At 38.3% G+C, this 26,257-nt stretch overlaps 1 protein-coding gene across 21 annotated transcripts in view; it reads right to left on the bottom strand.

Annotated features, from left to right (window-relative positions):
• The window catches only part of LOC121877846 (phosphatidylinositol 3,4,5-trisphosphate 3-phosphatase and dual-specificity protein phosphatase PTEN-like), a 48,394-nt gene extending 26,567 nt beyond the window's left edge, over nucleotides 1–21,827 (bottom strand). For 20 of the 21 annotated variants that reach the window (XR_006091050.1, XR_006091052.1, XR_006091055.1 and 17 more), the window contains exons 1-8: nucleotides 21,672–21,827; nucleotides 13,336–13,465; nucleotides 11,360–11,540; nucleotides 9,095–9,202; nucleotides 8,811–8,946; nucleotides 6,568–6,740; nucleotides 5,406–5,539; nucleotides 4,534–4,815 (exon numbers count right to left, since the gene is read on the bottom strand). Coding sequence is in view for 14 of the 21 variants with exons in the window: in XM_042383753.1 (XP_042239687.1) it covers nucleotides 4,534–4,815; nucleotides 5,406–5,539; nucleotides 6,568–6,740; nucleotides 8,811–8,946; nucleotides 9,095–9,202; nucleotides 11,360–11,540; nucleotides 13,336–13,465; nucleotides 21,672–21,750 (1,223 nt within the window). In the remaining 7 variants the exon portion in view is untranslated. The remainder of the gene's footprint in view (nucleotides 1–4,533; nucleotides 4,816–5,405; nucleotides 5,540–6,567; nucleotides 6,741–8,810; nucleotides 8,947–9,094; nucleotides 9,203–11,359; nucleotides 11,541–13,335; nucleotides 13,466–21,671) is intronic. The other variant, XM_042383754.1, reaches the window with a different exon arrangement.
• Between the last annotated feature and the right edge of the window lie 4,430 nt (nucleotides 21,828–26,257).

The raw sequence follows: 26,257 nt of genomic DNA on the forward strand, positions 1-26,257 counted from the left end.
TAACCGAGGGACCGCAGTCGTTACTTCTTCGAGACAACTCTACGCTGTATTAAACAACACCACCACCACTCTGGAGCCACAGGTTAAGAAGCATGGACAAGCATTAATTTATAAAACTTACCTGAAATAAACTTGATCTAAAAGTCAGTTGGATGGATGGCAAACAAACAAGGGAGACAATTAGAGTATCGTCAGTGTGCTGTATTGTGTTTCCTATGTTCTGAGTGTTCTGTACCTACATCACTTCTGGGAATACGGTAGAGTTAAGCAACTATACACAGATCATGGCCAAGAACACGAAAGCTAAGATGAACCGTGTCAACACAGTCCATTAGTTTAATTGTGGAAATAAGAACCGGGGTTGAAACTTAACACAAATATGAACATAAAGTTTCCTCAATAATAAGATACTGTATTCATAAACTGTAAGAATGTATAAATATTAATCACCCCCCATCGCTGCTCAGGGACATGGTTAAGTTCAATTGAGCTTTCACACGTTGAAGCGACTATTTCTTACATTACAGGTGTGAAGGGTATCTAAGTTAACCCAACAGAGAGACAGGAAGGTTTCTAGTGGTGAGAGGATGCAGTACATTTGAGGGACTACCACAACTCTTTTTTTTTTCAGAGACTTTGGATCACTACGGCTTCAACTCACACCGCCTCCCATTAACTCGTATGAACGGGTCTAACTGAGAATAATTCATTAATTTGAAAGTCATAACGAACAGAATTAATACAAAACCCTAATGTACCCTGATTGATATATATACACTACTGGAATCTGAGGGCCAGATCGGTATACAGTCTTATAGCAAATTTCCATACAGAGAGGTAATACTGAACAGATAATGAATAAACTGCACAATGATTAAAAGATACTTGGTTGGCAGAGTACAGTATCACCTAAGACAAAATTATTTACTGAATTTGTAAAGCGTGATGTGTTCCTCTGAATCACTGAAGGCAGCTCCTTAAAATGACTTTAATACTTCCATTCGCTAGTTAAATCCTTGATAAATGCATTAATTAACCTAAAATACTATTATCCAGATGAATCCTCCCTAATGAATTCTCTGATACACGCTCCTCAACAGTTGTGAGAGACGACAGATGTACAACCATAGCTTCAGTGGACATGAGAAATATCGCAAACTATTAATGCAAAACATACATTAAATCTAAGAAGAATACTTTTGATAAAACCTTAAATACATCTTGGTCAAATAAAGGAGAATCTATACAGCAAATATATACCTTATCTGTCATTAACCAAGGCATACCTACCTAAATCATGTACAGAACTCTATGACATTTTCAAAATTCAGAGAAAAAAACAGTAAATACACAATGCTTCAACAAAGGTTTCCAGCCACCTACTGTACTCACCTTCATAAGCTGCTAACTCAAAGTCTTAAATACCTTCGAGAGGCAAAATAGATCTTCAAAAACAACTACGTAACGATGGTAGAATCACAAACACTACTAAGTCAGTTTACATTTGTTCTACATTAGGTGAGAGTCTGCTGCTGCAAATGTGATGTGACGTGGGTTACTTCATCCCCTTGTCTTGGTCTGGTCTGGATATACCAAAAGTTAGGTATGTGATACTGTACAGGTACCAGAATAATGTACTGTACTATGATCACACTCAGTGAATTTTAAGTGGAACTATTTTGAACCTCTGTTGTAACTTTGATCATCCTCAGCTGTCATTACACTTCACAGGACCTGATTGGTTGTTGGTGGCCAAGGAGGTTTGTGGATAGGTCAAATGTAACCAAAATTTATCTCCCCCCCCCCCACCCAGTTAAAGACCTTTAATCCCTTGTGTACAGGGTTCCCTCTGGTCTGAATAAAACTTTCTGACGTTAATAAATAAAATTTTGAAGTGGCGTCCCCACAGTGAAGGGGTTAATATTGTGAAATGTTTTGTTCAAAATAGTCCAGTACTTGAAATACCTTACATATTATGACTGAACTATACACAAAAGCTTCTGCCTTCAGCATTACTAAATAAGAATAAAAAGAAGTTTACCTTTGTAAGCCAGGTTAACCAGTATGCTATGGGGAAAAATTGAAGTTGGGAGGAAAACAAATGAAGTAAGGAACAAAGATTTACATAAACAAATTGGAAACTGTAACTTTAAAAAGACATTTGGAGATTAATTTTGTGCAGGACAATTATACACAAGGCCAATAAGTGGGTTAAACTACCAACGGTGGGAGAACCCGTTACAGTGTCCGGTCCAAACCATCTCCCACCAAACACTAAAACCTCCACAAGACATGTACAGTATGTCCTTTTAACTCTTCTTCACTATAGTCATTACACTGTAGTAAAATTAATAATAATAAGGTTTAAAGGGGGAAAATAACAATTGAAGTCACACATCAGTGCAGGCCATATAGATAGATAAATAAGTGTGGATACTGTACGGTACATACACAACTCTGGTCTTACAAATATTATGGTAACTTTCCAACACATGGGAAAAAAATCAAGTGATACAAGATGCAACTACTGTACTTTACTCTGATGGTTGTTCTTTAGGGTATTTTCCTTTTCTGGGGTAAGAAGGGAGCAGGGGAGGGAGTGAGGGAGTGGGGGGGGGGGAGGAGGAGGTCAAACATTCTACAGTACACTTTCCAAACACTAAATTTTTAAGTGCACTTGAAGTATATTAAAAAAAAATAACTGAAGGCAGAAAAGTTAAAAATCAAATGCAGCAACACTCACTCACTACCTTAACATTACAGTGTAGTACGTGAAGAATAAGTTCCTCAGATGCACAGCCGAAATGAAGGTGCCCGGTAGGTAGGTGGATAAGTTGTGACATTACAGTGACCTTCCCTCGGCCCTCTTCTACACCAACCAAAGCATAACACAAGACCCACACAAGTTTAAAGTTCGTACTATTAAAATGATGCAGCAGGTACAAGCAGTCAACTGATACAATAATACACACGGTGAACTGGTATAAGAAGCATCGTGGATATGAGCACATGTAAGCAGATATTTCTACTTGCTGTCATGGTCTACCCGGTCACTTCCTGTACCTGTCATGCAACTGGTGCCACTTTCCTCTCAAAATCATAATCATTCAGGTAAAACTAACACACTCATTACTAAGCTTACAGTCAGGTAAATTCTCTGCTCATACCAGCATTATTTTAACAGTACATCAACAAGCATTTAATGACAGTTCTCCAATAGTATACAATGATGATTTTGGGAATGATCAAGTATTACACCGGAGACAACAGAGGGAAGTGGAGTGGAGGGTGAAAAATGGTACTGTACTGTATATTACTTACGGTAGGGGGCGGTGAAGTGTGTTAAGCAACTGTACTCTACATATACAAAGTAAGCATTGTAGTGTATTTGTGAAGACTCAACATGCAAGGAGCAGGGGATGACTACATGATGATGGGAAAAATTACAGTGTGATGGGAAGCAGATTGCTAATGATATCTGTTAAGTGGGGAAGGGAGAAAATGGGGCTGTAAAAATTCAATGCCAAAAAAATCCACATTGATGTAATAATTGAACATCCCCTTCTGCAACAACAACAAATATATTACTATATGGTTTTGTTGCTTCACTAAAATAATGTGTGTACTGTACAACATAGACAAAGTCATAGGATTGGAATTCATCACTCACAGCAGGTTTTTAATATGTTAATGTCACTTATCCAATTACTGTAACATGTTCACTGGAATAACTACATTGAGTACAGGAGAAACTCCATAAAGTTGAGCTCTTATCAAGAGTTTTGTTTTTATTGTGACTTGTGTCAACCTGCAACACTACTTGTGTTACAAGATGATCATTACATACAGTATCTGATGTGTGGTGCTGTGGTCAGTACAAAACAATATGGATGATTTAAGTGTTCACAGTCTAACTAATTCTTGTTACACATTTCTGAGAAATAATTCACCCGCCCGGTGTCCAGCTGACCGCGAAACTTTGTGAAGAAAAAACAGAAAATTTTATGGCTACAGTACAACATCTTTTCTAGGTTTAATCTGTGCGCAAGTCTATCATTAGATTCTCAGACTGTCTTGTCAAACTAAACTAATGTTTGTCTACAAAGACATTATTAGTACATCACATGGGACTCAACTGGAAGTGACTTGGTCCTAGAGATAAACATACTGTACAGTACTAATATAGTCAGGCACACTTCCCAGTTAGCACACACTTAACAACTCCATATCCAGCTTCTGAGTCTGAGGTGTCTACTACTGCAACACTCATATCATATCAGCAATTATGAAGAGATTCTCATGTCATGTAATATTCTTTTGGAAAAACTTGATTTTTTTTACCGAGAATATTAATATTCCAAACTTGCAATGTTTAGTGAAAGGGGAGTTTTCCAGCACTTGTTTCTTAGAAATACATAGGGAATAAGGATAGAAGCACTTTATGAAGACTGTGAGAGCAACCAAGTGTGCGAGTGCTCCTCAAACATTAAGGATTCAGCTAAAAACACCACACTGGGAGGACAGCATCCTTACGGGAGATGCTGGGTATGGTGACGACGACGCTGACGATTTTGGTGGCGGGGCCGAGAAAAGGGACTGAGATCACCCCCGGGGGGAGGCCAGTCCTCCTGTGTTAGGCTGGTGAGATGCCCCGTGGGGAGGCTCTTGCTCTCTTCCCGATCGCGACTGTGCCTCTCGGACTTGCGAGAGTCTTGCCTGTCCCCGCCGAGGCCGGCGGGATGTGCCCTCGCTTCTGCTGACTCCCGTCTCTTGTGCCTAAAGCAGTCATGCTTGGCCACACGAAAACTATTACTTCTGCACAGACCAATAGAGACTTGCTAACCTTCTTGTGTGTAAGTATGATCACTAAATGTGTTGCAATTTAGACAAGAAAATATTAAAGACAATAGTCCTACAAAACTACAATACTGTATAGTGTTTACTGCAGCCTACTGTAGCAGGTTATTTAATACTGCTGTGTAAAACATCCTGATTATGGAACTGATTTATGTACTGGACTTGGAATGGTTAATCATCAAAGATCATTTAAGATTACAGTACATACAATATTACCAGTAAACTTCCCTACACCATAAACACAGCATAATACAAGCTAACAACTATACAGTCATATACTATACTATACTATACAGTACATCTAATTTATTATTCAAAGACAGTGAGGATCATAATAAGTTCAGTTAACTAAGATGGAATAAAACTTGGTAGAGTTAACTAAGGAAGATGGAGTCAAACTTAGTATATACTGTAATTGAAGTTAACTACAGCAGAAGAAGTAAAACTATCATCAATTACTCTTTACATAATGAGAATTGTTGAAAGGATGAAGAAAAAAAATGCTGATTAAGAGGAAGATGATAATAACTGATAACAAGCACTCTTACCTTTGTCTGATATTCTGTGTGTTGCAGGTGTTGTGATTATTTTGGTCAGACGCCGTAATTTCGCAGCCGTTAGTTATTTTTTTCCCTTCCTCGAATATAAAGTGCGTATTTAACCAGGCACTGAGTAATTTGTCCTGAAACATTAAACATTACCAGATAAATATAAACACACACGCACATTGAACACTCCTCGGACTCTGTATCTAAACTGTGTCATTTCAATCAACAATTAAGTTATGTTATTCTTACCTGTTACTGTTATATATATAAAGGTAAGGCGAACACATGAGGGAGAATGTTTTTAACAGTATATAAGGGAGTAGAAGCTTGTCTCTTTTTCTTTATATACATTCTTACATTTCTAGTGAACCAATTAGCCCATAGCTAAAATCTACTGGAAGGAAACTGCTGCAGGAGAGGGAGGTGAAGAGCAAGGAGGAGATAGAGGAATGGGGTAAAGGGATTTACAGGAACACACAGTACAGGAGAACAACAGCAGGACACTACAGCATTGAGGAGAAGTTTGTTTGTTTTTGAGGGGGAAGGGGAGAATATTACAGTCGAATTTGTTTCCTCTTGCTTACTGCCACGTTAAATCAAAGCAGAAATAAAGCTGCCAAGATTGAGAAAAAATAAATAAAAAAATAATAAGCAGTCCTCACTCCATCTACATTCAAAGCTAGTCACCCTACCTAGTGCATACAGCAGAATGAATAAAACCACACAGGATGTTAAGAGAAAGATAGATAGATAAAAATAAGATAAAAATATTGAAAGAGAGACAGGTAGGAAATGGGTAATGCTGGTTTGTTTGTATGAAGCTACTACAGTAAAGGGGGAACACCAGATTTGGGACCTTGTTGTGGGTGGTGAGGACTATAGTGTGATGCATTCATGTACAGCAATAGGAGAGTGACCATAAATAACATCTTGAGGATCTGTAGAAGAGAGAACATTAATCCAAGGTGCCAGGTCACCATTAGTTGCAGTGGATCAGTAAAGTGCCATTTGTTCAATCTCTTCTACAAACCATGGAGATGTTACCACTATTAATTGTGTGTGTGTGTGTGTGTGTGTGTGTGTGTGTGTGTGTGTGTGTGTACCTTGCTTCATGGGGGAGAAGGCCTAAAGGATTAAATAAGGAAACAGTATAATAACTTACTGTTCGTCTAACAAAGTTGGTTCTTTTCAACTCAATCTTGATATCCCCTGAAAATGGTCTGGCTTCCTCATTCTTGACGGGTAGGAGCAGCCATTCCTTGCCTTTTCGCACGTCACACGGTTGCGAGCTATAACCCTTTTTGTTATTGTGGGTGCTTATTACCAGATACACCTCTGAAAATGGAAAACATGACCCATTTATTATTATTTCCAAAACCTGCATAGAATACATCACACTACAGAAAAGCAAACTATATTATAGGTGAGAATAAACTTCCTTAAAATTTTCAGAAGGAAATCAATGATGCATAATTCTGTAAAGGAGAACTACACAGAAAATTACACATCTCAAATATTGTCTAGACAGTGCATAAAGGGTGGGGCAGGGTGGTCTATCTACTTGAAAATCTTGTTTAATGTGCAAGAAGCTGTCACCACCTATAAAAGACCTGCTACCTTACTGAGGTTGGAGAAGCATGTTATATCCAGCAGTGTAGTCAGTCATAACCTGAGTGAGCATAACTAAACCTGGCACCAGAAGAGTAGAAGTTATCACTGACCTGTTCCTAGGCCAAAAATTACATAAAACAGAAGAATACATACAATACAATTTTATTTATTACTATCATTGATGATGAAAGATACAGCTCAGTAATACCCTGGCAATTCAAGAACATTCAGACAGATCCAACTAGGGACAAGGGGTTGGTAGCTACTATCCACAAGTGGTCATCAGGAAACTGGAGGTACTGTAACACATGATATTCCCCAACTTCCTGTGATGTGATCTGCTGCAGGAGGAGGTTTGTGGCCAAGAAGGTGTCATATATGTAGCCTTATACTTTGTAGGAACCAATGTAGAGCCTTATACTTTGTAGGAACCAATGTAGAGCCTTATACTTTGTAGGAGCCATTGTGTTTACCCTCCTCTACCCTCATACAGTACAGGCTATAGTCCCTATATACGAAACACCATGTACAGCCAATCAATCTTGTTAATCATGGCCAATACATCAAATGGTGCAGCCTATCTACGTCATCATATTCCACCTGGCTATTGGCTTGTATAACAAATCAGTGATCATAGTTGTTAATCATTCCCTCGATCAAACACTAAAAATACAATTAAACATTACACAGTACACCAAGATCATTGGTCAATTTTTACCTATTTGAAGTGATGATTACCGAACACTGAACGAGTATACTGCACATGGCTGTGGTTGGTACCTCACATTATAGTTTGAGGGAGGTTTTGTGCCATCCTGTTCTATTAGCAGGAAATGGGACACTCTTTCCATACTTTTCCTGTTATAATGAAATGGTCAGAACCATACATAAAAACCAGGCTCATCCTTCCTTTGTCATCAAACATCCATTCAATTCTTTCTGGTGAAATAGATTTCCTCCTTTCAAAAACAAAGCCCCAGCTGCATATGTGGCAACTCAATACAGTATATAAATAACCAACTCTCCATAATGTACCTCCAAACATCCACTTGGTAAAATAACAGAACTGTGTTGCCTTCTTCACGTAGCGCCTCATATCCTGTTGCCTCACACAACCTAGCATCACCCATCAGTAACACATCCATCCCCAAAATCAGCCAGAGCCACGCTGTCTACTCATTCACTGCATCGCTGCTTCCTGGCCGTCCACTACCTTATCTTTTACGTAACTTGCATCACATCCCCATATTTCTCCAACAAATGTTCTCTATTGTTGCTCAATATATTTAATATGTCATAATACATGATGACTGCAGTTATAAGGAATGATTCTCCACAAACATGAATCCACTGTCTCCTGGAAACTAAATATTCAATAAAGAGTGACAGGTTCATAATATAGGTGCCATATACCAAAGAAAATTCATTAGAACTTATGAACGATGGTAGAAAATGAGATAGGAAGTTCCTACAGCATACTTGGCATCTTACCACCAACACCAGTTTCATAAGAATCCTCAGGTACATCACCAATGTATTACAAATTCTAAACTAACACCTACATAGCCATATAATGCACTGCCCCCCCTCCCCCCTCCAGCTCTGATCAATATATACTAGTTATGTCCTGTGCTGTAAATCAATTAAATACACAAATATTACCTATGGGAAATGTTACAAAGTGTCTGAATGACAGGATATGAAATAAAGAGCCTGTTCTTGGTTCAGCTCAACCTCCACCCCTACAGCAGGACTCACAACACCTACAGCAGACAAGTAACATGACTCACTGACCTGAGTTTACACTGGATAATGGTGCAGTCATTCTGGCTTCCCTGAGGCGGACATAAGGTGGATTATAATTAAAGTTTGAGGTGACTAGTTTGGCATAGTACTCCACATATCTTCTTTGGCTGGGTATAGTTACTCCCTGAAATAATAAAACCATAATTATTCATCACTGGTCCTCACTTCTTAACTTCTATTAGTACAACAGAGCATTACAAGTGAAGTCTATGATACATGTGTAACAATTGAATAATAGTACAGTGTATATAATTAATAAGACAAAACCTTACTTTTCTATCAAAAGTTCTCTTATCTCCATAAAAATCCAATGCGTCTTGTGCTAAAATTTTGAACCGGCAGTGAAGTAAGTAGCAGCATATCATGACACCTGTTCGTCCCTGTGAGAGGAGGAGCATGATCAGTAAACACACAGGCAGTGAGGCGACACAAAACATGGATGACATTACAGTAAGCGGCGCCACTAAACCTAACTTCTCACACCAGCAAATATTCCAGGTACCGGGTATTGATTATCTCACAACCCACACTATCTATCTCTTAACCCACACTATCTATCTCTTAACCCACACTATCTACTTACAGTACAGTCAGTTCTGCTATAACACGATAGTTGTGTTCTTGTAAAACATCGTGTTATAGAAATTCGCGTAATAGAAATAACAGGGCTTATGGAGAAAATAGGGTTAGGTGCAGATTACTACTCGAAATCGAAAAAAATTTAGTAGTTAGCCTAACACAAAGGATAGCACAGTCTAAATAAATGTTACATTCATATCTAATAATGAAATCATACAGTAAATGTAACACTTTACCTTGAAAAAATATGAATATAACTTGATGGGGGAGAAGGGTGATTTTGAGGTTGATAACATCGAGCTTCTCTTCAAGGGTTATAGCCTTTCTTTTACGATCATCACCGGGAATGCGATCACCAGAATGCTTCTTGGAGATATTCTTCTTTACCATATTCACAGTTAACACCACAAAATTGGAGAAATAGTAAGCAAAAATCGCGTTACAGCAAACAAGCGTTCGCGTTATACAAATATCGTTCCTCTATTCATAAATCGCGTTAGAGCCAATTCGAGTTGTCAAAACACGCGTTATAGCAGAACTCGCTGTATGTCAGATTATTTACCCTGAAATATAAATACAGTATATACACTCACAGATCTAGGTACAGTAATAAGGCATAAAGTGTCTTGAGAGTTATGGGTGTGTGTCTAACTCCCCTTACCCCTCTTGTCATGACCCTCGCCACCTCACACTTCCGTCACTGTCTACCTCCCCAAGATAAGCCGTATCTTGCTGGATCTTCCTGAGCTTCATTAAACACTCCCCACTGCCTCACTTCTTTTCTCTCGTCCTCACAATTATCCTCTCTTAATAGGCTTCGGGTAAACCACTTGAGAAAGAAAATCCCAGAGTTTTTTCTGTAGTGATGTAAGATGGTGGAGAGGTCTCGGTCCCCTGACTCTTAGCCCTCAGCAGCTAGAGGGGTCAATGCTCCTCTTAACAGGATGCTCGTTCACCGGCGGGTTGTTCCACCACCTGAGTGTGCAGAGGTTACGAGTGTACAACGAGGGAGAATCCAGACCCTCCCTAAACAAGTTGAGAAGTGAACCCACGACCCTTTACCAGCGAGGCAAATGCCCTACCATGGAACTCATCACATGGTCAAATTATTCACCAACATATTATATATAGCTACTCTTTGTGCAAATCCCAAATATAGAAGAAAGGTAGTTCATGGAGAATATCAAAAAAAAAATATGTTCTTTATCCCTATATGAATATTTTTCCAGTGTAAGAACTAAGAACCTCTCAGCCTTATGTTTCCTCATCCTGTCTCACTATATCCTGAACCATCCAATAAATATTTCCATATCACTCATTTCTAAATACACTCTACACTCTTCTACAAATTCTTAAAATAATAATAATAATAATAATAATTAATAAAAAATTAATAAAAACAATAATCAATAAAAAGCTCCCCATTGTGCATATACCAAATATTGTGTGACATCTACCCCATAAGTGATGGCTCCTGTACAGTATTGTATATGAGTCAGTTCCACAAAGGGCAAGTGTTGTAGGGCCACCAATAAGGTACCTAAACTATTTAAAAATCCTACTACACATTGTTCTGATGGGTGGAAACTGTTTACACTGTGTTTTTATGGTAACTAGAGAAGGCTAGTAACATGTGATCTGCCTTCAGGGGATCACTGGCAGGCGGACTCAGTGCCTTAGCTCATATTATGGAGGGTAAATGTCATAATGTGGTGTAGTCCTCCCTCCCCACTTCCTCATTTCACCATCCAAGGCAACATGTTTTAAATATCCTCACCAAGATAATTCATTATTTAGTATTTTTATAAAGATGAATCATTGGTTTAATGTCATTATTTATCACTTTTACCGACATTACAAATATTAATAATATTTGTTGATGTGGGTAAAGACAACAATAGCTACACCTATAAGAATTAAAGTCATTGTACACTAAATAAAAACACTACTGGACTTACCTTTCCAGCTTTACAGTGCACAACAGCCACATTTTTCTGATCTGCGTTAAGCCAATCTGCCATGTCTTTGCACAATGGCTCGATGTCAATCAAAGGAGGAGGATTGTGGTCAGCAAACGGGAAGGTTCTAACGCGGTTATGAAATCTTGCTATATCATACGATCTATTTCTTTCAGAGCACCTAAAAAAAATACAAAGGTTTTATCTTAATGCACACAATCTTAAGAAACAACAAGAGTAGGATCCACAAAACCTACTTCACATCAAAACCAGAGTGAGGAGCAAGTCAGCAGGTCTTCCTCGAGTACTACTGTGCCTGCCACCCCCAAATGGTGACAGGTCATAAGGTTACTGTATTACAATAATCTCCTCGAGTATTATACCGAGACCACTACTATAACAAACACACAACTACTATACAATACCCACAGTATCATGACACTCACTGGCTCAAGTTCCTTCTGACTGGATGTACTGTATATATATATAACAACTCTCAAGGCATCACAGACACAAACTTCACAGATGTCTCGCTTCAGCTAAGACAACACACACTGGCTCACAGACACCACAAGAACAATTTATACAGATCACCTATATATAAATGATTAACTAAATGCCCTAATGCTTCCTGGGGGGAGGTTAAGTTAGGTGGTTTATATTAAGGTGAAATAATCTAGAGACGCTAATCTTGGTGCTGGCTTTCCTAATAAGGTTCTTCCCTGACCAAACCTCCGAGCAAGTCAGGATATTGTACAAGGTGTTAGAAAGGTCCATGTGCATCTACAATAATTTACATTATAGTTGTTCCTTGTTATATCTACATTGTTATACTTACAGTAAATAATGGGAATGGTAGCTATCCACTTCCAACATTTACTATGATCATTTATAATATTTACTGTAGGTAGAAAAGGGTAAAAAAAAAACTATACTGTAATTTTAATTATCATTGGTACACAGTGACTTTTCTAACATTCTGTATACCAAACTGATAACAGACCTGAATAAAAACTGGAGAGAATATTATACATTATATGAAAACTTAATGAAGGAGATGAGATCTATAATCTGTTCTGTCAGGAGTTAAGAAAAGGCAGGAGAGGATTTTATGATGTATCAGTACAATAACTACAGTATATCTAAACATCATTCCACTTAATATAATAAAAAGATCACATAAGCTACAGTCTAACCACCACCAGTAATGAACAGTTTACAACACACTGACTTCACCACCTGTCCATACCCTTCTTCCTGGCCATATTTCTTTTATAAAACAGGAGTGATCGAGAAGGACAACAATAACATCAGTACATAAGATACAATAATCCAACACTTACTGTATTTAACGGTAACAGGTTGGCAATATAACGAGCAACATATTTATGAGGTAGTATATACAGTAGGGTAGAGGTCTATACAGTAGGGTAGAGGTCTATACAGTAGGGTAGAGGTCTATACAGTAGGGTAGAGGTATATACAGTAGGGTAGAGGTATATACAGTAGGGTAGAGGTATATACAGTAGGGTAGAGGTCTATACAGTAGGGTAGAGGTCTATACAGTAGGGTAGAGGTATATACAGTAGGGTAGAGGTCTATACAGTAGGGTAGAGGTATATACAGTAGGGTAGAGGTCTATACAGTAGGGTAGAGGTCTATACAGTAGGGTAGAGGTATATACAGTAGGGTAGAAGTCTATACAGTAGGGTAGAAGTCTATACAGTAGGGTAGAAGTCTATACAGTAGGGTAGAAGTATATACAGTAGGGTAGAGGTATATACAGTAGGGTAGAGGTATATACAGTAGGGTAGAGGTCTATACAGTAGGGTAGAGGTATATACAGTAGGGTAGAGGTCTATACAGTAGGGTAGAGGTCTATACAGTAGGGTAGAGGTATATACAGTAGGGTAGAGGTATATACAGTAGGGTAGAGGTATATACAGTAGAGGTATATACAGTAGGGATATACTTACAAATTATATATTCTGTAGTGGTCCTTGTGTCTGTCCTCTAAGAAGCGGCAAACGTCGTCAATGTGGTTTCTGTACACCCCCTCCAGCTTCTGAGCAGGGAAGCCCATGGCAATAAGACGATCTGTGATATCTGGGTCGCGTGTGTTAAGGTTTATACGGCGGCAAAAGGTTTAAACACAGTATAACGTAGATCACCACCAAGGCTGTGTCAATCCTTCAAACGTACAAGTAACTGAACTGTCACGAGGTACTACTGCTGCTGTTGTCACCCTTATACCATACAGAACTACTACTTACATTCTTCATCACAAGTTTCAAGAGTCTATGGGATATGTTTACACTTACAAAATTTTAAATATCCAAAACGTTCAACACACAACTGTGGCCAACACACGTGAGAGCGGCCGTCACTGACCAAACATACAGTACCCGATACATGTAAAATATAAAAAATATATTCAGTGTTGTATCAGTTAGTACAATAAATGAGTTAACTAATCTATGCAACTTAGGTAATTTTCAAGCCAAACAAATTCTTTCACCCAGCTGACAGTTGCCTAAAACACCGGCGCCTCTCATGTAACCAAGGATAACTATACCTATATTTCAGAAGCCCAATTAAAACTACCGGTATTTATAGGCACATGAATCACCACTAATAGCAAAGCCAATTAAACAAAACACCAACAGAGAAAGTCCCATTAATGATGAAGAGATCACACAACACTGGATGTACTGTGTGGGCCCCATAACAGTGAGTAAAGGGGGAGATGTACTGTGTGGGCCCCATAACAGTGAGTAAAGGGGGAGATGGACAAGAATGACTCGCTTACACAAAACAAAGGACAGTCTCTTAGTACCACTATGTTAGTACAGTACATGGATATCCTGTACACACACACACACACCATGGGAAGCTTGTACAAGAATGTGTATACAGCCACTACTCGACTTACGACCACCTGGACATACGACCGCCCCAGTTGTACCAAAATTTGTTCAAATTATGTACGGTATTTTCGAGTCCCGATGTTTGTGATTGCGCTGTGTACTGACAAAATTTTTGTTTGTAATTTCCTTTAAAATGGCTGGCAAGCTTAAAAGTGGGAGTTTTGTGGTGCTGAGAAGAAAAAGAGACACTCAATTTAGATTTTCTATGTATTATTTTCGCATTTTTGACTTACGACCTGGATTTGGGTCCCTAACCCCATCATAAGTCGAGGAGTGGTTGTATATGTGGTACACACCAGGAACCAACCATCCCATATGGCACCAGTACTAAAAAAAAAAAATTAAAATTTCACAAAAAAGCACCTCAGTTTATTTGACCTGATGATTAAACACCATAATGCTACCTGGAGGGGCGGGGGGGGGTAAATTAGATGACATCAGGTGAGGTCAGCACTTGGGTGTTTAATCATCAGGTGAAATAAACTGGGGCACCTAATCCTCAAGTTATCCACTAATGTACAGTATACAGGTATTCTGAGCTCGAGCTGTGGTCATACCTGTCAAATACCTTCCATCAAGTGTGTTATCTTAATTGCAGGTGTCAGAAGCAAATGAAGTCACCATGTGTCCTCTTTCATGTTATATTTTCAACACTGGTAGTAACTGTAAAGCTATCTATCTATCTACTGCACTGGGGACCTGGACGGTGTTACGTGTAGCTATAGAGAAAATCCATCAGTGCTGGACACCTTGGACTACAATATAATTCTGATCTTGATTGTCATACTACAGTAGTTATATAAAGTTATCATTAGTCAGAATAAACATATAAGTGAACACGAAATATGACAGAATTATTACAGATATTCTCTCATTTGTGCTGACTGCCTGGCAACTGTCATCAATGCTATCATCATCACCGCAGCTGTCAAGGGTACAACACAGCTCTCAGGAATAACTGGCCATTGACCTGACTTAACACAATGACCACAGCAGCCCCCCCCTCCCTCCCAGAACTATTGTAAGTATAGTAAAGACAATATTACACCTCCCTCAAGGAAGCAAAGTCCTGGCTTACAGTTATCAGTTACAATCCACTAGTTATCAATGATGTCAGCAGTGTGCGTGCAAGATAATGATATTACTTGATAAAATATATAAATTTATACAGTAACCCACTTCTCATGAGCATGATATCTTCTCCTGTTGAATTTCTTTTCTCTCAATTCATGAGGACAATACTGTACAGTACCAGATGTGTTTTATCTTCAGTCCCTAGCCATATATACTGTATAATGTACATGGATGAATTTCTACCCAATAAAGTCATATGAACTCCATGACACTTTTAAAGTAGGTGTAAGTTCTACTAGGTATATACAGTACTGTGTGTGGAGGTACTGTATAAGGACTAGTGAATGTAAACTACAGTGGTCCCTCGGTTAACGAGCACAATCCGTTCCAACAGGTTGCTCGTTAACCGAAAAACTCGTTAACCGAAACCATTGTTTCAATGGGTTTTTGGGTAATTGGTTCCAGCTCACCGAAAATTGCCTAAATTCAACAAAAAAGGTAGAAAAGTACACTTACTTTGAGGTGTGTATGTAGAAGGCTCCTGGATGATGATGATGATGATGGGAATTAGAATGGGGATGGAGGAGAAGGAAGAAGAGAAGGCATTGGGGTGGAAGAGAAGTCACCCCATGGCACCATTTCACCCATAAAATTTTAGTTCTCTTGGTGTATTTCAAGATTATTTTCTTTAAACAACACTGCACTGCATTATATATTGTCAATATGTAAAATATATTTCAAAATGATCAATAATTTGCTTGGAAACACAAAAAAAGCATTTACTTGAAGAGAGTCTCAAGCAAGATGTTACCTCCACTAAAACAGAGAGACTAACGCCTGTCTGGTGTGTTAACAGGCTGGATGGCACGCCAGAAACTAGTTTCTTTACCTTCAATTATGTTCAATAATAGTTAAAATGACTAAAAAAGTTAATATTAAACTTTTAAAATTATTGAATAGTATAAACTTCTTGATATTTACTAAAATAGTAAGGAATTTAAGCCCTAAAACCGATTACTGTATTGGCGGACTAATACTACAGCTGGTGGACCGCCAAATGCAAGCGAAAACATGTTGAAGTCGGCTCGTAAAAAACTCGTTAATCGAGGGATTGCTCGTTAACCGAAGTTAAGAATCTTATGGAAGGTAAATCGTTAACCGAGGCGCTCGTTAACCGAGGGACCACTGTACAGTATCTACCAGTTCCTCGGGAGTGATGGCACCCTCGACACCACCACCATTACCTAACTGTGTTTTACAACTTAGTAATTTTTTTTTTTTTTTTTTGGTGGAGACTAAAAGTTCAAGAAAATTTGTCTTGAAGATTAGGAACCTCAGCTTATTTCACCTGATGAATTAAACACCATAATATTAAATAAGGGGTCAGGTCAAGTTAGGTTACCTTATGGGTGTATTAATCATCTGGTGGAATGAGCAGGACTTCCTAATCTTCATGAGATCCCTAACGCTCGTCTAACCTAACCTAAGCTACTGTACTACTACTACTACACATGAGACTACGATCCTCCCCTACCGAACACACTCCATCAGCTGACCAAAACAGTCCCAACCCAGTGTACAATATTAACAATTAAGTTTAGGCCACAAAAAGTTCCCAGACAAACCAGTGCTACCACAGAGTAACGCAATGCACGTGAGGCGATCACCGTCACTATCACGTGCCAACTGTAAATATACCGTATAGTATAACATAACTAGAAAATACGACTCCAGGTCACTGCGCCTCTTAGATGTACTGTACGTTATAATGATTTATTAGTGATGTTGTATGTGTAGTTTTTCACTGAATTGATAAACACTGGTTGTATCAGCATACCTGTAGTCTTGACAGAATATTATACTGTACTGTACATCCTGAAACCAATAGCTACATATATGTACCTACAGGTTAAAACTCAACAGTATCATCTACAGTAGTACACCCCAAGTATTGTTTACCACCAATCATTAACTACCTGTTCCATCTGTTAGTAAGGTACAGAATTAACTGTATGAAGCATGATCTCAACAATGTAAGACTGCTACACCAATCATCCCTTTACTGTACTCTCCCTGTATGTTATACCGAACCTTCTGTAAAAAAAAAAATAATAAAAAGTCATATCTGTAGTTCTTGTGGTTTACTTGCATGAGGTTGGTAAGTACTGTACAGTATACTGTACATTTGAAAAATAAATTTTATCACAGACTAGCCACAAAATTGGTTATGTTAGGTTAAGGTAAGGCAGTGTGGGAGGAAATTGGGGCCAGGGGCAAATGCCAAGATAACAGGCCAAGCACTGCTGGGACCCTGAACTCAGGGACACCAAGTGTAAAGGCTTCATCCAACCACACAGCTGTAACCACTGCCTTCATTTTAAATCATATGTTGTATAGCCAATAGACCAAGTAGCTACAGTAATATATGGTACTGTACACACTACTGTACAGTACTGTAGAGAGAATAGTCTCCCTAGGACCACATGAAGATTACCCCTCCCCCCAGCCTATTTACCATGATAATTAAACACCCTGGTGTTAACTGGAAGGTTTAGTCAGGTTTGGTTAGTGTTCGGGTGTAAAATCATCCTTAGGTGATATAAGCTGGGATGCCTAATCTTCAGCTGATCTGATTTTGTTTATAAAGTTCTAGGGAAATTAGAAAGTAACATCCAGTGTTAGATGGGTGAGCAGTAGCATGGCTGTGGGTGGTGGCGTGCACACTCATATTAATCTGGCACTCACTTAGTAAGGTAGCAAGGGTCCACATCCATACCCACAACATGCATTAAGATTAAAGGGAAGTTCTCACATTATATCTTAAGGAAATTTTCACCATCAAGTTTGTTTCAAAGCCCAAACTGCAAATCCAGAAGACGAAGTAAAAAATAAAATAAAATGGTGTCACAGTCTTAATAATGTCCCTATAAAGACGCACGAGGGTTAAACAAGTTACTGATGAATTAACAGGTGACACGACCCAATTAAATCAAACCAAACTAGATCATATTACTTCACAAGGTTACATTAGGTGAGGTGTGATAGACTCAGATTGAATGGTATGTATTGGCAGTGATCATTAAAGGTAGGTCGTACAGCCTAGGTTATGTTAGGTTAGGTTAGGTTAGGTTAGGTTTGGTTAGGTTTGGTTACGGTAGTATTTGGGTGCTTAGTCTTGTGTTCAACTAATATTTTCATTCCTTCCTCACTGCATTATAAAGGTATTACATATATAGCATGAGCGTGTGAACTCATTCCTCAAAATTTTTGTGGGGGCAGAACCTTTCCTAATTTATACAGTGTATGTAAGGTAACTATGTAATACTGCACACAATGATATTCAGGAGGTACAGTAAACTTTCCTGTAAATGACACGGTCGAAATATTCCTGACAACTGTACACGAGCCCAGCCAACCCGTGTATCTACCCTAACCTAAAAATAAAGTAATACAGTACGGTTTTGGTAACTCGGATGATGATAGTTTGCTTGCTGTCAGAAATATACTCAATTAGTCTTGTAATGTCCGTTCTGAATGCATACAGATGAGATCATACACAGTACTTCATACACATATTTACACATATATACAGTACTGTATTTTCATAAGTTTGCACCTGTCTTTTCTTGCCTTCTGACCCTCACTGGATATCAATTCTATCATTCTATGCAACACAACAGAAAAACATCAAAATAAAGCCCTCCAAATTATTCAAAATAATAAGGTAACATCCTGCCTTCATATCTTTACCCACTAAATATCCATTACAACTATTGAAAAAAAACCAAATTAGTATAAATCCCATAAATAAAATATGAGAAATAAAGTGGCAACTCTCTCCTTAGCGTCTAAACTTCCCCAAAAGGTTAAATGATGATTGTTGACAAGTGAAGGAGTGTCCCATAATACGACTCTGCATGGGGAGGGGCCTCTTGTATGTGTGGAACTCCCTCATCAGGTGATAATAATGGGTAAAGGTTTAGATCGTTCCCCACCATGTTTACTTTACAGCTATAATGAAGAAATATGTTGAGTTTAAAATCCAATCATGATGAAGGCCACAAGACCCTAACCTAGCCTGACCTGACCTGACCTAACCTAACCTAGCCTGACCTGACCTATAATCCAACAATCCTCGGATACTTTAATCTAGGTTAAGGTTGGTTAGTGTTGTGTTCTTCCTCGATGATTTCAAAACTTGTCTTAACCCCCCATCAGGATTTACATATAATGACTACACTTAAAGAAATATTAAAATAGACATCATTAATAAATATCAAGACATAGTGGCAATGCTAAACAGAAAATTTACATATAGGTATGACTGAATAGAAATACTGAATACGGTACTTTAACACTGTGTACATGGAACACTATAGCATCATTACTACAACTATTAGATAAACTCACGAAACAGTAGTAGCAGCCACACTGGTTTGTCCATCACTGTCACCCACAAGACATGACAGGTACTGTACTGTACATGACCTGGGTACTTGCACTGGTATAGAGGTATGTACATGTTATTTAATGATACAGTATGTTGTGTAAATGTAGTGTAGCAGACACATAAATAGTGAATAGTCCAACCAGTATAATTCTTACATGTGATCATGGACCCTTGTTAGGTTATGTTTGGTGTGTGTCAAATGATTATTCACATCACATGAAGTTTAGCCACACCAGCTTATTTCACCTGATGGTTAAACACCCTAAAGCTACCTGGGAGTTAAGTTTAGGTTAAGTAAGTGTTAGGGTAGTCAATATTTAGGTGAAATAAGCAGGGGGGGGGGGGAGCTAGTCTTCATGTGATCTGATTACTCTGTGGTCCCAGGATACCAAGGTCCAAAAGAGACCATGATCACATATATGTCATAGGAAAATATGGATGTAATATACTGTGTAGAAATACCTATATGACACTGTTACAGACACCCAGCGTTCAACACTTGTACTCAATGATTGGTAATACTGAAGCTCTCTTTGCTTTATTACAGTACAATACTCACTATTTTCTTTGACACATGATGCTGTAGATATAGTAGAAAAATTAAAGTAATTATCAAGATGCAATAAATTCCAGATTTCTCATCTAACCTGACTTGAAACTGTCTATGGTATGCTAAGGCCGGACAGGTTAGGTGTATATTACTTTTGTATTTTTCATTAACTCATTTCAACCTAAATCCTGACAGGTATGCAGGGAAAGCTTCAACATTACAGGTATATCAATCAGTGGATACAGGTGTTGAGTGTGTAGGTGTAATCAACATGTGTCATGCAGGTGGTGGGTGTTTGTTTGACATACAGTTATAGTATTGGACAGGTGTATTGCAGGTATAAGGGTGAATGAGTGGATAGGATAGGTTAGGTTAGTGTTAGGTCAGGTTAGGTTAGGTCAGGTTTGCCTGAGGTTAGGATAGGTCTGCTTAGTACTGAGTTAGGTTAGGTTAGGTTAGGTTAGGTTTGCCTGAGGTTAGGATAGGTCTGCTTAGTACTGAGTTAGGTTAGGTTAGGTTTACCTGAGGTTAGGATAGGTCTGCTTAGTACTGAGTTAGGTTAGGTCAGGTTAGCATTAAATTAGGATAGGTCGAGTTAACATTCAGTAAGGTTAGGTTAGGTTAGGTTGGCATTAGGGTCGTCAACCTTAAAGTGATCCTTGTGTAAGCCTGGTGCTGTGTGTGTGTGTGTGTGTGTGGGTGTGTGTGTGGGTGTGTGTTGGGTGTGTGTGTGTGTGTGTATGTGTTTGTGTACATGTAGGTTTATTATTGTTGTGTGTTTATATTGATGTCATTAAATATAATATAGTGTTGTTTTGTAGGTGCTTAGATGTAGTGTTATATGTTAAAGTGTACTGTAGAATTGTATAAGTATATGCAGTTGTATGAGTAGAACTTAAGTGTATGTGTGTAGGTGTGGCTATGTGTATATAGGATGTATGTATGTGTATAAAGCTATGTATGTGTGTGTAGATACAGGTATGTAGAGGTGTACATGTGTTGCCGTGCAGGTGTGCTTGTTTCAATCACTCTCAAGGCCAAAGATCTTCCTTTAAAAATCATCACTATATCACTACACACTTTTTCCATCACTATAACACTGTCTTTCACTACACAATCCCAGTTTCTATCACCACACAACACTGTCACTTCATCATCCACGTATAACATCTTTAATTAAGAGTTTTTTAATAGATTATCAAGTATTAAAAATTTACAAAAAAAAATCAAAAAAAAAATTAGAGTAACTAAGAATCACACCTCACATATCCACACAGTTCTAATCCACACATATATAAAAAAAAAGGATACAACTAAGATCCAAATCATATCCATCTTCTTTAAACCTTCTCTTTCTTTTTGACACCAAGTTCCTTATACCCTTGCTCATTGTGGTGTCATTTAAGAGAGAGTGTTGGGTGGAAGGCTCACAGTATAGGACACACAACACACCAACACAACACCATCTTAATATTACCCTGCCACTATCATATTTTCCCCTATAGCGTCATATTGTTATTTCCCTAGATACTACATTTTAGGTACTGATTTTTTACTTGAATTTTAATATTTATGGTTATTTTATGCTTTGTGTTGTTTGTATATATGTAAATTAAATAAGTTCTTGTTGTTACTGTTCTATTATCCCTATAAAGTCCTGTTTCTAGAAGGTAATTTATAATTTTGTCCCTAGAAATATATATTATCCAAAAAATTATCATTGAAGATTTCTAACTCATTTAATATATCGTATATGTGTTTATAATAGTATTTTTAGTATAAAGTGGACGAATTAAAGACTTAATTAGTTTTTCTCTTCTTCCACATGAAATTAATTTAGCCTTATGGTCTCCTAAATACACTAGTTATATAAATTATACTATCAATAGTTGAATTACCTAAAAACTATAGCAAATAATACTTTATTAACACAATAAATAGTAAAAATAAGCGTCTCTTAAATATTCCCTTTTCCCCTGCATTAATTCCCTATGTAGAATATCCTTCCCCAGACATGGCGGCGTAGGAACACTGCGCCTCATGAACTAGTGCGTCAACCTTAACCCACTTTCTTAAATTTGTTTTAATTTTTCTTACCATATAGTGTGAATAGATTAAGCATAAAATATATAACAGTATTTGGTGGTATGATTATGATGACGATAGAATAAAAGGTTAATATGAATAGTAACAGTAGGTTAAATACACCGGAAGAAAGTTTTTGGTCTGTAGGGAAGCAGATTGACTCACTATCTCTAACGTCACATTATTTCTTAAGTTTATGAGGGAAATGCTTGGGATATCCGGAAAAATCTATTCTCTGGTGATTAAATGATAGTTGGAAGTACTGTACTAGTTGGAGGGACGCCATTCATTGTCTCGAGGTCATCCTCCTACACCACCACTAGAGTTATATCTTTATATTAAAACCCACTTGTATTTCACTCTTTATTTAAATGGATTCCTATACAATGCATTATATGTTGCAGGTAACCGTGTCACTTATGAGGCTTGATCTGTAGTCTTTGTTATAGGAGTTATGGAGACGCGGTTTGACCACAACTCGCCACCCGCGGCTAATAATTTCCAGAAACTTTCTACACTTAATATCACATTGCGATTATTAATAAACGAATCTACAGACACTTAATAAATCTAGCCTCATTTTTTACTAATTGATTATGATATTATAATATGCAAATTGGTAATAAATTAGGTAGTAATGGAAAATCTTGCCATCATTTTGGAAGGTTCTCACCACCGCCTACCACCTGATGCCATGGCTGTGTACTGAACCGAGGAAGATGCTGTCAGTTATACCACCACTAACCTTACTCTCTGCAGCTGACAGTCTACCTTGTCACACAAAACAAATATAATTCCCTACCCTAAAGAATTCCACCTCTATAGATAACAAGAAAAGTATACAAAAGGAGTAAGAGGGAAAACAGAAAGAGGAGACGCCGTGGGGTATGTTGGCCAAGTTGTCAGGTTAGAACGACGCCGGGAAACTAAGGGTAACATCCGGTGTGTGTGTGTGACCCCGGACCACCCTTGTCCCTCACAAGTCACCAGCGACTCTTGAAAACGTTCTCAACTTACTCACATAACTCGTAAGTGACCAGTCAACCATTAATACTTTCTCCATTCTCACAGTCACAGGAAACTCTTAAGATCTTATCAAATATCTCACAAGTCACCAGGACCCATTGAAATACTCTCCAAACACTTAAAATGGTTTAATGTCTCATATAATCCTTTTAATGCCCTCACATGTCACCAACAGCGCTTATAATGCCCTCACAAGTCACCAACAACGCTTTTAATGCCCTCACAAGTCACCAACAGCGCTTTTAATGCCCTCACAAGTCACCAACAGCGCTTTTAATGCCCTCACAAGTCACCAACAGCGCTTTTAATGCCCTCACAAGTCACCAACAGCGCTTTTAATGCCCTCACAAGTCACCAACAGCGCTTTTAATGCCCTCACAAGTCACCAACAGCGCTTTTAATGCCCTCACAAGTCACCAACAGCGCTTACAATGCCCTCACAAGTCACCAACTGCGCTTATAATGCCCTCACAAGTCACCAACAGCGCTTAGACTAGCAACTTTGGACTGACGTTACGTAATGGAAAGAACTTGACATCAATATATAGATTACAATTATATTCAGTAAGATCGTCATATAAGTTCACATTGGTTCATCGCATTCATACACAGTGCAGATTTACAATTATAAATATTTAATGATTAACCAAGGAGAGCACAAGAAAGACGGTAAAGATGATAAAAGAAGAGTACATTTTCATTGCTGTCGTCTTAAACATGTCGACCAACACGTAAGCTCCCAAGCTGGTTCTAAGTGGTTAGTGTAAATATTACCGGATTACCTCAAGATTAAGCACCCCAGCTTTTTACCTGAGGGTTAAACACCTTACTACTACTACCTGGAGGGTTTACGTTAATTAGAGTCGGTTATGATTAACACTAGGGTGTTTAATCATCACGTAAAATTTAAATTTGGGTGTCTAATCTTCAGGTGATTCATATTCCCTTCTGATGCAATGTACAGATATAAAGACCGGTATTCTCATTCCACATGTGTCCCCTTGAAACAATGGCGACATGTTAGCTTTCAGACCAATGTTAATAACTCTCAACAGCGGGTAATGTAGATTTTGCCTTCTGGTGCAATATATGTATACTGTATATATATAAAAGAGTGGTATTCCCTGTGGTGTGTCAGAGCCTCGTGCATCCTTTGTGTGCTGGCGGCCTGCTCACTGGCTTTAAAAAAGAGGGTCGTCTCCGCTCCGCTGCACACGGGGTGGGTAAGTCCCTCCCTCCCACCTATCCACCCCCTCCTCCTTCCTCCTACTATCCTTTCCCGACGCTGGATATTCGTGGAAGGGTTGGCTTCACTGCCGAGGTACCCTCCATTAACTCCAAGCGTTATGTCACAGGTCTCGAGCCTTCTGGAACCCCCACTGTTAACCTTCCTCTGACACCATTATACCACAGAAGCCCCGACTCTTCTTACGGCGCTTAAGACAATCAATGATTGTAGTTGCATTAAAATTAATCATTATACCAAACACGCCTCGACTCTGTTATGGCGCTTAATTTAAGGCTTAGAAGCAACGCAAGATCGTAACTTCATTTAAAATCATCTATAACACCAAAGAAGCCTTGATTTTTTCCGCCAAGGTGCTTTATTAAAGACACGCCACGAGACATTAGTTACCAAAGGAACAAGATTAGAATAAATTTAGAGCAACAGTTAGCTTACAGCTCAGCAGGGGCGGAGCTTTGTAATAGGTTGTGGACCGTGTGAGAGTGTTGGGTAATGAGCTCTGTTGATTGCCATAGTGTGCCTGACATATACGATCAATTAAAGAAAGATTATTAGAGATATTCAGGAAAAATATCAAACAAGTTAGTATTTGATCATCACATATAGTCCATACACAGGCCGCACCTCCATTATGGGGCTCAGTTCTGGTGCCCTTATTATAGAATGGATATCAATTCACTAGAGTCGGTGCAGTGAAGAATGACGAAAATTATTCCGGGACTTAGAAACCTTCCATATCAGGATAGGTTAAAGAAACTTAACTTGCATTCCCTAGAAAGGTGAAGAGTGCGGGGAGATATGATAGAAGTATTTAAGTGGGTGAAAGGAATCAATAAAGGGGATATAGATAAAGTTCTTATAATATCCGAGCAGGATAGGACTCGGAGCAACGGATTTAAGTTGGATAAGTTTAGGTTTAGGAGGAAGATAGGAAGGAACTGGTTCACAAATAGGGTGGTGGACGAGTGGAACAAGCTTAGCAACTTTGTAGTAAGTGCAGGAACTCTGGAAAGTTTCAAAAGGAGGCTAGATAGATTCATGGATGATAGAGAGTGGTAGTAACTCTCGACAGGAGCTGCCATGCACAGGTCAACCAGCCTATTGCAGACTCCTTATTTTCTTATGTTCTTATACAATGGTTAAAAATAAATCGATTTAATCACATATAATTCCAGATGAAATAAATAACAATAAAGTTAACATAAGTAACTTAAAAGAAATCACATTAATGCCATAATTCATAAATAGAAATGTCGTAAGAAACAAAAAATAATGGTAATTTGACCCCACTGGTCACTTGACGTCATCACAACATAGAGTTAAAGCTAAAATAAAAAGGATTTGTATGACTTAAATGGGTTTTAATTAGGCTAAAGAGGGTTCTAATTTAAGAGACTTTAGAATAGAATAAAATGCTCTTATTTAAGCGGTTTTAAGGTAGAATAAAGGGCTTTTATGGTAAAGGGTTCTTATTTAAGGGATTTTAAGGTAAAGGGCTCTTATTTAAGGGGATTAGGGTATGATAATTTCTTATTTAAGG

The sequence above is a fragment of the Homarus americanus genome, unplaced genomic scaffold, assembly GCF_018991925.1.
Source record: "Homarus americanus isolate GMGI-L3 unplaced genomic scaffold, GMGI_Hamer_2.0 scaffold24523, whole genome shotgun sequence".
Taxonomy (NCBI): Eukaryota; Metazoa; Arthropoda; class Malacostraca; order Decapoda; family Nephropidae; genus Homarus; species Homarus americanus.